Source organism: Galeopterus variegatus, unplaced genomic scaffold (assembly GCF_000696425.1).
Source record: "Galeopterus variegatus unplaced genomic scaffold, G_variegatus-3.0.2 Scaffold1902, whole genome shotgun sequence".
NCBI lineage: Eukaryota > Metazoa > Chordata > Mammalia > Dermoptera > Cynocephalidae > Galeopterus > Galeopterus variegatus.
Window position 1 is genome coordinate 221,056 of NW_007728013.1, and position 11,467 is coordinate 232,522.

The window sequence follows — 11,467 nt, forward strand, 5'->3', positions numbered from 1 at the left end:
GAAAAAAACAAAAAAAAAAAAAAAAAAAAGAAGTCCGATAATGCCAAGTATTTTAGAGATAAACAATGGGAAAGTGGGAAAGTAAATCATTTCCACCGCTTTGGGAAATGGTTTGGCCTCATCTGGTAAAGCTGCAGATGAGCGTCGATGACTCAGCAGGCACGTGACCTCCAGAAACAGGCACCTGTGCCTGGGACGCAGGAGGGGGACAGAGGAAGGGGACAGTCACAGCAGCCTTGCTTGCCAAGGGCAAATCGGGAAATGCCCAAAGTCCCTAAACAGGCAGAACTGGAGAAATACACTGTGGTCCGGGAAACAGTGGAAAAGTACACAGCAGTGTCAAAGAATGAGGTACAGCAACGACGTGGGTGACTTTTGTGAACGTGATGTGCACCCAAAGAAGCCAGACACATGAGGGCACACGCCGATTCGACTTCGGTACAGTTCAAAAACAAGCCACACTCAACTGTCATCAAGGGATGTGTACATGGTGGCAAAACCATAAAGAAAAGCCGGTCACAGTCATAAGTCAGGGCAGCAGGGACTTCTGGCAGAGGGAGGGGTTGTGCATGGGAAGGAAGCTTCTGGAATCCTGGCCATGGTCTGTTTCTTGATCAGAGCGGTGGTGACATGGGAGTTCATTTTATATTTATACTTATTTGTAACACAGCACAAATATGCCTCATGCACTTTTCTGTATGTGCGTTATATTTCACAATTTTATAAAACAAGTGTGTCTGAGCACCCACTGTGCTGGCACAGGGGTGGGCCCTGCCCCTGGCGCCCACCGTCATCAGCTACTGGAGTGAGGGGGCCCGTTCTGTAGCCTCCCCTTGGCCTCAGCAGCACGGGGTCTCCACAGCTCCCATAACCTCAAGCCCCCCGTAGTCAGTCTGCAGATCCCGCCACTCTACGCCCAGTGGGGTGCAGCCCCCACGCCCCCACTCTGCTCTCCGTTCTCTCCTGGTCTCCCACCCTCAGGGAACATCATTTGGATTTCCCCCCTTCTCAGTGGGAACCTTTCCCTCCCCAGCAGAGGGGCTCCCAGTGGGAGAGGCTCAGGGACTTGAAGAAGCCCACCTCCCACTATCCCCACAGCACACATGGCCTTGACGTGGGGTGGCCCTCACTGCCGTGCCCAGCCAGGCCCCAGGCCCACGCCCTGCCCTTTGCCACTTGCCCCCAGCTGGGCACAATGGCCATGGTGCAGACGGCTCTCCCCTGACTCCCAGGCTACTGGGTCTGGGCCTAGGTCAGCGTCCTAAAGGTCCCGCGGGCTCAGGGCCAAGGGCATAGGAGGGAAAGGACATGCCCCCCACCCCCCCAGGTGGCCGCTATCGCTCTGATCTGCCGCCTGCCCTTATCTCCGCAGCGGGCCAGCTCCGGGTTCCCAGCAACAGCCTCCCCGCCGCGCAGCTCACTTCCTGCCCGCGGCCCCTGGTGAGCACATGTGAGCGCGGGCACACCCGGGGCACGGCCTGAGCCCCTCAGGTCTGCTCCCCACCACCCTGGGAGCGGCAAGTAGACGTTTCCGGAAGGCCTGGGAGGGGGCGATCCTGAAGACAGAGGCTGTTCTCCTGAAACCCTATGCAGGGCTCCTTGTCCCCCTGCACAGGGGGCCTCACTCTGGGGGGCCCAGGGTCGAGGGAGACTGGACCATGTGTCCCTCCCTCGGCAGTCATTCAACTGGTGTTTACCTCAGGACACACCAAGGCACAGAGCGTCCCAATGACCCCCGCTTGCTTAGAGCATTGGTCAGATGGACAAGTCAGAGGAGTGACACGTAGCTGTGACCCGCCAGCAGTGGGAGGAGGAGATACGGGCATCCCAGAAGGGGGGCCACATCCCTCCCCTGCTGGGCTGGGGCCAAGGGGCTTCTGGAGGAAGAGGTGTCACAGCTGAGACATGGAGACACAGAAGGTGGCGGCCGGGGACACATGCTGATGGTTGGGGGGTTTCCGGGCAGAAGGAATGCAGGTGCAGGGATCCGGAGGTGGAAGAAAGAGGCTGGCACGTTGGGGAACAGAAATGTCACAATTGGGCTGGAGTGTGGCGAGGGGACTGGAAGGCAGGAGGGGCTGGATCCCACAGAGCCCAGGACAGCGGGGCAGAGGTGGAGCTTAGACGTGTGGGAGCAGAGGCCAGCTACAGTCAGGTCAGCCGAGCGGCTGCCATGAACAGGTGGCTGCAGGGCCAGTCCCCGAGGCTGGGGAACCTGCCAAGCCCAGGCGAGAGCAGTGGCCATGGGGGGCGAAGGGAGCAGCTGGCACGGGGAGGCAGGGCAGGCCTGCATGGGGGCAGGAGGCGACCCCGTGACCTCCGCTGATGGTAACTCTCCTGCTGAGAATTACACACAGGCCAGGAGAGGAGGAGGGAGGCAGGAGAGCGCAAGCACAGCTGGCTCTCGGGGGCTCTGGACTTCCCACCCGGCTGACCAACAGGACCACTCAGACCTCAGGTGCAGCCAGGGACACACCCATGCGCACACCCACACATGCCTGCATGAACCCAGACGGCCCCCTAAGGCCAAGTCTTGGCGAGAGGGTCTCCCCCAAACATGCCTCACTACTCCCAGAGGCCCCCAACCTTCTTCGGGGATGGCCCACCCTCTTTGCTCCCTCCATACAGCCAGACACCACTGGGCGAGGCGGGGCTAGCCCAGGTGTCCTGGGGACCAGGTAGGAGGACCTGGCAGAAGGAAACTCCATTCTGCACCAACCTCCCCCAGGAAGAGGCCACCAAAGCTCTGCTTTCGAAGGAGAAAGGCCCCACTTAGTGGCCAGCTGTGTCCCCAGCCTCTCTGCTCAGTCCCCTCCCCCAAGGCTGCTGTGAGGACTAGGAGTGAGGCTGCAGGCAGGAGGCTTTGCAACCATGAAGTGCCTGCAAACAGGAAGCTCCTGTGGTGCTGCCATGGCTGGGGGGAGCCTGGGATCTGTCCCTTTGTCCGTGCTCCCCTGAGAGCGGCTTCCACCCCCTGGCCGGCCGGCCCATCCACCTCCCTTCCTCCCCACAGAGGCCTCTGCTCCCGCCCCTCACTTCCCAGCAGGAGGGCTGGAGCCAGACAGTGAGATAAGGGGCTTGTTTTCCAAGGGCCTGGAATTCAGTGGAGATTGTGGGTCAGGGCCAGAGGGGCCCCATGGTGGGGGAGGGCAGTGAGCCTTTCCAACACATGGACGTCCTTGGGGCCACAGACCCTACAGGGACTTGAGATTTCTACCCCTCCAGCATGGCCCGGCCAGGCAGAAGGGGGGAGGGGGAGAGCCCCTGAGAGGTGGCCCCCACCCTGCATGTAGCTGTTGGGCTCCGTCTCCACCCCTGCTCACCTCTCCAGCCACACTGGACTTTGTTCGGGACCTTGAGCTCGCCAGCTCCCCCTACAGTCACCCATGCTGTTCCTCTGCCCAAAGCACTGTCCCCTCTGCTTTGCCTGGTCACTGCCCTGCTCTGTCTTCAAAGCTCAGCCCGATCTCTGCTTCCTCCAGGAAGCCTGCCCTGCTGCCACAACCAGCTTCTCCCTCCCTGCGCTCCTCTCTGGGTAGCGTCCTGGCCCCCACCCCTCAGACCTGAGCTCTGCAGCCTCCATCTGCTCTCCTTAAGTCCCCAGACCCGACCTGGAGCTGGCAGGTGGCAGAGGCGTGGCCAGTGTCTGATGCAGGATGAGTGTCCTCTTCACTGAGGGATGTCCTCACCAGACACTGGGGCCTCTGTCCTGCTGTGGCCCCTCTCGGGCCAACTTTCTACTGTGGGAGACAGATGACACCTGTGGCCCACACTCCAGGAAGGGGAGCTGCTGATTGGCGCTGGGTACCTGTCCTCCCTGTGTGAGGGAAGGTCACCTCCGGGTCCGGACTGAGCCACAATACACCCCACAGCAGCAGCACCAGGTCCTGGAGCCCCAGGGCTCCAGACTGTGACCAGTGACGACAATGACAACAACAGCAACAGCAGCAGGAACGCGTCTATAGTGCTCACCATGAGTCAGGTGTCTGGGTCTGCACTAAACACATTCAGTCATTGAATCCCCACAGTGGCCCACTTTGCAGTTGTGGAAACAGAGGCATATAGAGGTTACGTGGCTTGTCTACGTCCACTCAGCTGGTAAGTGGGGGACCTGAACTTCAAACGCAGGCAGTTGGTGCCTGTCTTAGTCTATTTTCTCTTGCTATAACAGAATACCACAGACTGGATAATTTATAAAGAAAATAAGTTTATTAAGCTTACAGTTCCAGAGGCTGAGAAGTCCAGGAGCATGGTTCTGGCATCCGGCGAGGGCCCTCTTGCAGCATCGTGATGTGGCAGAGGACAAGAGCATGACAGGAGCATGCACGTGAGCTCAGGTGTCACTAGGCCCCTACTGGGACCCCACCCCGATGACCTTATCTAACTTTAATTACCTTTCAAAGGCCATACCTCCAATCAAGATATGAATTTAAGTCAGATTTAAGTCCCACCCTTTTAAAACCGTCTCAATGGCAACAAATTTCAACACATGAATTTTTGGGAGACACACTCAAGTCACAGCAGTGCCCGTCACCACTTCCCTGCCTCCATGCAAGCAGCCCACCCTCGAGGGCAGGGGTGTTTGCAGAAAGGGGCTCTCTATGTGCCCCTTTAACTCTGTCTCCCATTATGCCCCATGAGGCCATGTGCTCAGACCCAGTTGCAGCCATCTAGGTGTCCCCTGCCTGGCATCTGACAATACCTGGCACACAGCAGGTGCTCAACAAATCCATAGTGAAACAAGTAATCGATTGGGAAACTACTTTTTAGGAGCGACGTAACACAGTGGTTCAGAGGTGGAGTCTGGAGACAGGCGGCCCCGGCCCCGACCAGATCCTTCTGACATGCCCTCAGGTATGTTCGTCAGCTTCTGGTGGCTCGGTCCCCATCTGTAAAACAGGGATAATAATGGCACTTGTCTCCTAGAGCTGTTGGAAGCCTTAACTGAGTTAACATTTGTAAAGCGCCTGGGCAGTGCCTGGTACACGGTTGGAGCCACGGGAGCGTCAGCTCCATAAAAGCCTGCCCGGCCTCGGTTTCCCCTTCAGTAAGCAGAACCCTCCTGCTCCAGCATCGCGGGTTCGCGCAGCATCAGCCGCGACGTGGCGCGAACTACAACCCCCATCGTGCAGCGGGGGCCCGCCCGGGCTCGCGCATACCCGCCTCTATGTAGCGCGAACTACAACTCCCAGCGTGCCGCGGGGCCCGCCCGGTCCAGGTCAGCAGCGACCGAAGTCCTGCAGCGCAGACCCCGCAGCTCCGGGCCGCCCTTGCCGGGAAGGAGAGGGGGCCGCAGCTCCTGTCGGGGTGGGGAGCCGGGCGCTGCCCCCGCCATGCTCCACGGACTGGCCCGGGCCGCGGCCCCGGGACTCGGGGCCCTCTGGGCGCGGGGGTCTGGGAGCCGGGCAGGGGTCCCGGCCCACGTGGTGGATCTGCGCAGCGACACGGTGACCAGGCCCGGGCCGGCCATGAGGCGCGCCATGGCCGAGGCAGTCGTGGGGGACGACGACTACGGCGAGGACCCCACTGTCCGCGGTGAGCCCGGCGTACAGGCCCGGGGCGGGGGTCGCTGAGCTGACCCCAGAGCGCTGTCCGTGGTGCTGGCGGGGAGGGGTGGCCCGGGACTCAGGGGTGTGGCTCAGCGGGCACTTAATGAGCACCTGCCGCAGGCCAGGCCCTGTGCTCTGCGTGCCTGCTGCCCAGCCTGGCCCATCACCTGGGGCTTGTTGGGAATGCAGGTTCTCGGGCCCCTCTCCGGGCCTGCAGAGCCAGAGTCTGCATTTTAACAGGATCCCCAGGTGATTTATGTGCACGTGGCATTATCAGCCCGCTGCCCCCTGAGATGGGTGTTACCCGTCTTGCAGAGGAGGGCCCTGAGATGCTGAGAGAGGCGCTCAAGGTCCCACACCTAGTAAACGGCAGAACCAAGGTTCTGGCTCTTAAACCCATAACTAGTCTCCTGCACCCACTGCCTTCCCCCATGAAGACAAACAGAAAGTCGATCCGGAAGAGAGGGTTCCCCACAGGCTGCACCTCCCAAGGGAATGTTTTCAAATACAGTGACCTCCCACCCCCACCCCGGGTTGAGTTGCAGCCATAGTGAGCCACTGTTACTGCTGGGGTGTGTGCAGCCCTCAGCTGGCACGGGGACAAACCACGACTCGACACTTGAACCCCGAGGGGCCTGTCCGTGGGGCCAAGTGGTCGTTGGGACTGATCATGCATCCAACAGACACCCGCTGTTGCGGGAACTTAAAAGATGCTCAGCCCATGGCTCGGCGGGCAGCCTGCTGCGTAAACAAGTCACCACCATGTGGGTGTGGGAGGTGCTCCAGTTGACAGGGTCTATGGAGGGTGCCTTGGGAACCAGGGAGTGCAGAGACGCGTGTGGATCACAGGGAAGAGGGACTTTGCAGAGGAGCCCCCCTACAGGATGAGTGGAAGCCACCCAGGTAGGCAAGGGAGTGCTGGCTCACCAGGCAAGGGAACTTCAGAAGCATATGTGTACTGGTGAGAAAGGTGTTCAGGATACAGGTAGGGGGTGTGGCTGGAGTGTGGGGTACAGGGGCCACCCCATCCCTGGAGGGGGAGTCAGAGGCCAGATTATGCCAGCCTTGAATATCATGCCAAGGACTTTGGACTTGATGCTACAGTCAGAGAAGGGGGCCCAGCGGGTTTTAAAGCAGGAGCCAGGAGCTCCACTCACCCTCCAGCTGCACCCTCCGGTCCCCTCCAGCGCCCCCCCACCCCCACCCTACCGAGTCTCCCCTCCTGTGGGGGAGAGGAAGTCAGCAGAGAAACCGCAGGGCCCCGCCTGAGGGGGCTGATGGGAAAGGAAGACAGGTGTGGTCCGGGTGGGACAGGGGTTCAAGCCACAAGAGTTTCAGTAGGGGGAGGTCAAGGAGGAGGGGATGCAGAGAGTTGACTGAAGGGCCTGTGGACCCGGATGTGCGGTTGCCAAGACCACAGACTGTGCAGCTGGCACACGGGCTCCAGCTCCAACGGCCAGTCACCTCAGCCTCAGGCCAGGTGCTCTCATCCAAAGGAACTGGCTCAGGACAGGCTCTGGCGCGTAATGAGCAGCACAGGACAGCACTTTGAGCGGTGCCAGGTGCCGTGAGCGCACACTGATAGCACCTTCCCTGCCTGCCCACCTTCCTCTTCCTCAGAGCTGCAGGAAAAGGCTGCAGAGCTGCTTGGCGTGGAGCGGACTCTCTTTGTGCCCTCCAACACCATGGCCAACCTCATCTCTGGTGAGCACAGGTGACTCTGTCTCCCCTCCGCTTCCTCAGTGCACACTTGGCCCTCTGTGTGGGGGCTGTGACATTCGTGGACAACGTTTCTGGCTTTCTGTTGGGTTCGACCCTTGGGGAGCCTGGGCAGGAGATGGGAAGGGCTGAGAGTGAGGTCAGCCTGTGTGTGCTCCTCCCCCACGACTCCTCGAGGGTCTCCCTCGGCCACAGCTGGCTCTGGGTTCTTGTAGCCGTGCCTTCCCTCACCCCTAGAGGCTTGTCCTTGTGGTTTCCCTACCCCCGCCTCACCTTTGCAAACCATCCCGTTATTAAACACTCTTCCAGTTTCCCTGTGTGCATGTGCCATCTGTTGCCTGCCAGGCCTGGTGGGTGCTGGTGCCCTGGGCTGCTCGTCCCCTGAGGGGCAGTGTCATGGCAGCCTCTCCGTGCAGGAGGTGTTCTGCAGGTGGGGCCTCAGGGCACGGCTGTGCGTGGCCCAGCGATTCACAGCGTGGCCATCCTAGATGTGTGTATTTAGTGGGACGGTTTCCAGCATATGCAGTAAGGTGTCTCAAAGGGGTGCTGTTTCCTAATGGGCATGAGGCACTTGTGAGCTAGCTGTGGCCCTGGGGCTCAGCCTGGCCAAGCTGGGCAGGGTCAGATGGGCCCCCTCAGACTCAGTGCCAAGACCTACCCTCCTCCCCCATCTGTCTCAGTGATGTGTCACTGCCGGCGCCGGGGCTCCCAGCTCCTCCTTGGGCAGGAGTGCCACCTCCACGTCTATGAGCAGGGCGGGGTGGCTCAGGTAAGGACCCGGCGCTGCTCACCTGGGGCCCTGGACATCTTCTACCCAGCGGAGGGTGCTCAGGTGGCAACCTGCTTCCCAGGCACCAGGCTGGGACCTGAAGAGGGGAGAAAGGGAGAGCCACGGAGAAGCTGGCTGGGATGGTGGCCTCTCCAGGGGAGGTGGGAAGGAGAGCTGGGCCCAGATTTGCCACGTGGGGGCGGCAGCGGCTCAGGCTAGCCCCAGAGACTGGGCAGACGCCTGGGCCGGTGCTGCCCCCTAGTGGGCGCCCAGAGCACTCCAGCACTGGGGCGGGAGCCCGACAGCAACATCTCAGGAGAAAACATGTGGAGGGGGCCCAGCTCCCTCCTCGGCTGGGATGTCTGTGTCCAGATGCACAGAACAGGGGAGAGGCTCTAAGCTTCAGAGCTGGGCAGGAGCAGGCACAGGACTCAGGGGTCTGGCTCCTTACTCCAGAGGAGCCCTCCACTGCACAGAGAGGTGCCGCTGGACCCCGTACCTACCTGATTCTTTGTCCCCTCCCCTACCTGCAGATCGCTGGGGTACACTCCCACCCCCTCCCGGACCTGCCCCACGGCACCCTGGACTTGGCTGAGCTGAAGAGGATGATCACTCGGGGCCATGGGAGCCCCTACCACCCGGTCTGTGAGCTCATTTGCCTGGAGAACACACACAACAGCTCAGGAGGCCGGATCCTCCCCATCGACTACCTACGCCAGGTAGGCCTGGCCCCACAGCCATCCTGCTCCTGGCTTCCTGCGTGCACTGAAGCCCCATCCTGAGCTTTAGACTCCGATGCATGTCATGCACCATCAGTGGCCAGATGGTCATGGGAGGGACACATGTGTGGTCCTGCGCTGAAAATGTAATGGAAGTTGCTGCCCCAGGCTAGGGCCCCTAGTCCCTGGCTCTCCCAAGCACAGAGCATCCCCCCACTGCCCGAGTCCCAGAAGGGAGACGTGCTGCCCAGAAAGGCTGTGGGAACCGGCACGGGTTGCGGTCCCCAGCTCTGCCTGGTGCTCACGCCAGCATGCGTGGTAGGGGGCTGCAGTGTGCCCAAGCACAGAGCATCCCCCCACTGCCCGAGTCCCAGAGGGGAGACGTGCTGCCCAGAAAGGCTGTGGGAACTGGCACAGGTTGCGGTCCCCAGCTCTGCCTGGTGCTCACGCCAGCATGCGTGGTAGGGGGCTGCAGTGTCAGGTTCTGCTGCTTGCTGTCACGAGGACTTAACCCTGTGTTCCTCGTCTGCAGAAGGAGAGCAGTAGCATCTCCCCTGTGGAGCTGTCGTGAAGCTTAAATGAGATGAGACATTTATGTCCCCGGCCCACGGTGAATGCTGGATAAGCATGAGTTATGACACCTTCCATGGAGCGTGGCTCTGAGGCTCAGGCAGCACGTGACTGCTCGGGTCCCAAATAGCCAGAGTCCATCACCAAACCATGACTCCTCATGGAGCCAAGCCCAGGGCTCCCTGGAGACCATCCTGCCCCTATCCCTCCCTTGGCCTGGCCCCTCTGACTTCCACCTGCACCTTGCCCCAGGTGCATGTCCTGGCCGGGACCTACGGGGCCCGGGTCCACCTGGATGGGGCCCGGCTGATGAACGCAGCGGTAGCGCTGGCTGTACCCCCCGCCCGCATCGTGGAGCACTGCGATTCTGTGTCTCTCTGTTTCTCCAAGGTGAGGAATCTCCTGGGCTGGCCTCCCAGAGACAGGTGGGTGGGGGTGCTCAGCAGGAGGCAAAGCGGATTCCTGGGCTGCCCTCTAACTCCTCCCCAGGCGGGGCTACAGCATCTGCCCCTTCTCGGCGGGATGCGCGCCTGGGCCAGCAGGAGTCTCCCCTCTTCCTCCAGGGCCTGGGCGCGCCAGTGGGGGCCTTGGTTGGGGGGCCCAAGGACTTCATCGAAGAAGCCTGGCGCCTCCGGAAAGCCCTGGGTGGAGGCATGCGGCAGGCAGGGGTGCTGGCCGCAGCTGCCCTGGTGGGACTGGCTGATGCGGAGGAGACGCTACTGAGGGACCACAGGAATGCCCAGAGATTCGCCAAAGGTGCCTGGACCGGTCCCTTTGCTCCCTCTGACTTGGGTCTGGGGCATGCCTGGTGGGTCCCCTGCAGCAGGGCCCAAATCCCCAGGAGGTCTGCACCCTTCGAGACTCTAGGACATTGACAGTTAGCTGCTAAGTCAAAGGGTGGGAGCCAGGGAGCTGGCTGCTTGAGCAGCGCCCGCTCAGTGCAGTGCCTGGTACGAGGACGCACTTGGCAGGTGTCAGTGATCACGATTCTGTGCAGAATCCCGCAGAGTATAGCTCCTAACCTGGGTCTTTCATCTGTTAATTGAGTCCTCACAACAACCCATGATGTCCCCACTTCACTGATGAGGAAACTGAGGTCCAGAGAGGTCAGTTGATTTGTCTAAGGCCACACGGCTAAGAAGTAGCAGGGTCAAGTCCGTGTGACTGTGGAGGAGGCCATGTCGGGACTCAGGGTCCTTACCCCCCGACCATCCCCAACACAGCTGGGCTGCTCCTCTGCCTTCCCCAGGTGACAGTGCTGGGTGGTGGGGGCAGTGGTGGGTTCCTGGGGTCCAGTCCACTCACAACAGGACCTGGCCCAGGACTCCAGGAACTGGCATCACCCATCTGTTCCGTGGACCCCAGCACTGTGGAGACCAACATGGTGATGGTGCGGGTGGACGGGCTGCCACCCGAGGAGCTGTGCCGGCACCTGCAAACCGTGAGCGCAGATGAGGTGGCCCAGACTGGCCACGCGGTGCGCGTGCTGCTCTTTCCCTGGTCAGAGCAGTCCGTGCGTGCCGTGTGGCACCGCGACGTCTCGGCGCAGGATACTGAACTGGTGCTGGGGAAGTGGAAGTTTGTGCTGAGGCAGTTGGGGCCCTGAGTGTGGGGTGACTGGGGACCCTGTGCCCTGGCTGGGATAGAAGTGGGGAGTGGAGGCGTTCCAAGCAGGCAGGCGGGAGGAGGGGCAGGAATCCACGCACCCATTGTCCTTGGACCCCTTCACTTCCTATCACACGAGGCTGACGCCCTCTATGTGTGTTCATCAGCAAACCTTGAGTGCCGCCTGTGTACAGGACAGGGCGCCCAAGGATGCAGGGGCCGGTAGGACACTGTGCCAGCCCTCTCACCACAGCCCGGGAGGCAGCCAGGGCAGGGTCTCTGCTCCCAGTGCCAGACGAGCATTTGCTCAGGGCACGTGGAAGGTGAGCACTTCCTGAGCCCGGAGGAGCTCACGAGGAAGCCATGAGAGGACATCCGAAAGGCACCTGGGATTTGATGGCGAGGATTTTAACTGCCATGTGAACGGGGGTTGGACTTTTTATCTTGTAGTCATCTAATACATATATTCCTTTAAAAAAAAAAAAAGATGACAATTAAGGGGATCTCAACCCTTGACTTGGTGTTGTCAGCACCAC

General features: G+C 60.8%; 1 protein-coding gene across 1 annotated transcript; it reads left to right on the forward strand.

The window, feature by feature from the left end:
* The first annotated feature begins 261 nt into the window (after positions 1-261).
* LOC103595974 (probable low-specificity L-threonine aldolase 2) lies at positions 262-11,467 on the forward strand. The gene is made up of 9 exons (XM_008579514.1): positions 262-351; positions 1,328-1,440; positions 5,072-5,535; positions 7,170-7,253; positions 7,949-8,037; positions 8,571-8,756; positions 9,579-9,716; positions 9,890-10,082; positions 10,649-11,467. Exons 1-9 carry the CDS (start codon positions 262-264, stop codon positions 10,930-10,932), a joined length of 1,641 nt encoding a protein of 546 aa, XP_008577736.1. The 3' UTR covers positions 10,933-11,467.

Bases quoted from the DNA above. Each gene is read 5' to 3' on its own strand.
- LOC103595974 (XM_008579514.1), top strand. From the start codon at position 262: ATGCCCAAAGTCCCTAAACAGGCAGAACTGGAGAAATACACTGTGGTC. The intron at 8,757-9,578 runs GTAGGCCTGGCC...ACCTTGCCCCAG, and splicing joins CCATCGACTACCTACGCCAG to GTGCATGTCCTGGCCGGGAC. The intron at 9,717-9,889 runs GTGAGGAATCTC...CTCTTCCTCCAG, and splicing joins TGTCTCTCTGTTTCTCCAAG to GGCCTGGGCGCGCCAGTGGG.